Here is a 2689-nt window from a genome sequence, read left to right on the forward strand (position 1 = left end):
TTACAATAACCTCATATGTATATTAATTATTAATAAAAATAATTCGAGCGAAACCGAGCGTTCGACGAGCGAGCGGACCTTTGCTCATGCTTGGATTGAATTTGAATCGAACCGATTTGTGCGGCTCATTTACAAACTGAGCAGGAATCGAACGAGCATTTTTCGAGCGATCCTCGATCGTCGAGCAGTTTGGACAGCCCTAAAATGGATGAGGGTACAAAGCCTCATTGACACAAGTTTTCATCCTATAATATTATGTGAGCACAACCCGCCCACGATAGGTCTAACGATAGATATGAGAAAACACGCCAATAGTAACGGCAACACAGACTCCAACACGTGCCCTCGTGGGCTCGGTGCGATCATTAGCCATGGTGATCCTCTGCTCAATAGCAGCAATCCTCTGCATAAGAACAACAATCAGATGCTTATAAGCAGCAACCTCCTGCTCAGAAGTGGCAACCGACTGACACGAAGTGAAGATATCATGGTCGAGGAGCAGCTGCAACTCCTGTAAGTTCATGAAGCTAGCCTTCAAAGCCTCAATCTGCTCGTCATGTTGATGCTGCTCCAGTAAGCTCATCAAGTCAGCCTTCAAAGCCTCAACCATTTTGCCATGCTGGTGCCACTCCTCCAGTAAGCTCATCAAAATAGCCTTCGTAGCCTTAACATGCTCCTCGACGAGCTGCAGCTTCTGTAATTATTATTATAACAACATGAAATATGTAAAAATATAATTGGCATGCTAGAATAAAACAACAAAACTTAACCACCTGTGCTATCCAACCCACCCATTTCGCCACCTCAAATCTAACAAACTTAACTATGATGAGTACCTTTCGGCCATCTGCAACTGGATGCCCAGCAGAAGCAGTAGCATCTTCCGAGACTGCCAGACCCATGGCTTCACCCACTTTCATTAGAACATCTTCATCATTCCAGTACCTTGTTTCTAATTGATCGTATTACAACAAATTAAAAAAAATAAAAAAAATCAGAAAAAAAAATAACCACCTGTGCTCCAGTGGCAATTTTAATCCTTGTACCCCATGGAAGTGGTTCGGACCTATTGCAATATCCAAAACATCTAATTTAGATACATAGCTATAGTATTATTTTTCATATTAGAAAAAGAACATACTTTTGAAAAGATGATTTTCAAGACTACCCTTTTACATATATTCATATACCAGAAGAAATTATCTGTCTTCTAAGCAATATCCCACTAGTTTAACAAGATTTGGATGGCTGAATTTTCCCAAAAAAAATCACTTCTGCCTACCTGCATACAAAACAATTCATGTTTAACAAAAATTTCTTGAACCATCCCATGAAACATGCTCAACATCACAATTATCCCCATGCAACATTGTAATTTAAATTGTGACATCTTGGCTACCACTTCGTAACCCAAGAGTACAAACCCATGGTTCAAATATAAAATATTATCACCATATTCTTATTCTAACCTTGAACTTTTTAACTTATAATCTTGCATCACCTTTTGAACTTATAAGCTTGCAGGCTATAATACACATCACCCATGTCATTAGTAACCATCATCAGGAATTGTACTCTTTAATCCTCTTTTCTCGGATTTGCTCTTTACTTTTCTTAATAATCATACTCCTTTTCCTAGGGGAAAGCGGTTTCTCATATTGTGCTTTTCGCACAAATATTCCTTCTTCAGGAATTGTAGGGAGTTTAAAAGATTTGTTTCGGGATGAATTTCCCTCTTCGTAGACTGACCTATCTAATTTAAGATAGATATTTTGCAGCTTTTGCTTATCCATACTGTAACTAACAAATAGTCAGTTTAATAAAACACATAATCACATAATAGTAATCAGGAAAAATTAAGTATTTCTAAAATACTTAATTAGCTTAACTCAGTGGCTCTGATACCACCTCATTCCTGTCACGGCCCCCGACCCGGTTTGACCCGTTTCAGGAGCCGCGGGACAGAAATCCCGTGATATTTATTTAATTGAGTTTAACAGCGGAAGTTTATCATCAGGATCGTTGTAAAGCTAAAAACTTTTCCCGATTATTTTATTTCACCATTCGGGATAAAATCCCGGTAATTTACAATAACATAATTTTACTGATAAATCTTTATTTTTAGAAAACATATTTCTCTATTTTATAATGAGCCACTTTCTTAAGCTTGAAATGCTCCCCAGCACTTTTCCTGAATTACAATAGATCACCTGAAACATGTTTGAAAAAGGTTTTGTCAGCGGGAAATACTGAGTGAATCATTCAGTTTACTAGAATGACTCATTTATTTTAATTTACAGTATTAAGAGTTTTTACATATGTTTCTGATATCTACCAACTACCCACAGTATTTGTCACTCGACCGGATCTGTGACTGTGGTCATATCACCATTGGCTGCCCCAATGAATGACGTATATCACTTAATTTTAGGTTCGCCCACCTAAAGTGATAAAAACAGCACTAATGTGCACAATACCCCACATACTGGCTGTAATTTGGTGATTACATAAACTTAATCACTGTAATTATAATTCTGAAATAATTTGGAGTATTGTAAAACATTTTGATAAAAAGAGAATGACTCACATTGCAGATTTAACACGGACAGAATATGGTTTTAGCCTTGTTAACCTAATTTAAATAGCAATGCACACAAAACCGGGTTAGTAATCAATACAGCATTTACGA

The 2689-nt window shown here is 37.2% G+C and overlaps 1 protein-coding gene across 1 annotated transcript; it reads right to left on the reverse strand.

Moving 5' to 3' along the window:
* Positions 1-261: 261 nt before the first annotated feature.
* On the reverse strand, positions 262-977 carry LOC110938620. Its single transcript, XM_022180825.2, has 2 exons — positions 837-977; positions 262-694 (listed from the first exon to the last, which is right to left on the reverse strand). Exons 1-2 carry the CDS (start codon positions 918-920, stop codon positions 284-286), a joined length of 495 nt encoding a protein of 164 aa, XP_022036517.1. The 5' UTR covers positions 921-977; the 3' UTR covers positions 262-283.
* Positions 978-2689: the final 1712 nt, after the last annotated feature.

Source organism: Helianthus annuus, chromosome 5 (genome assembly GCF_002127325.2).
Source record: "Helianthus annuus cultivar XRQ/B chromosome 5, HanXRQr2.0-SUNRISE, whole genome shotgun sequence".
Classification (NCBI taxonomy): Eukaryota; Viridiplantae; Streptophyta; class Magnoliopsida; order Asterales; family Asteraceae; genus Helianthus; species Helianthus annuus.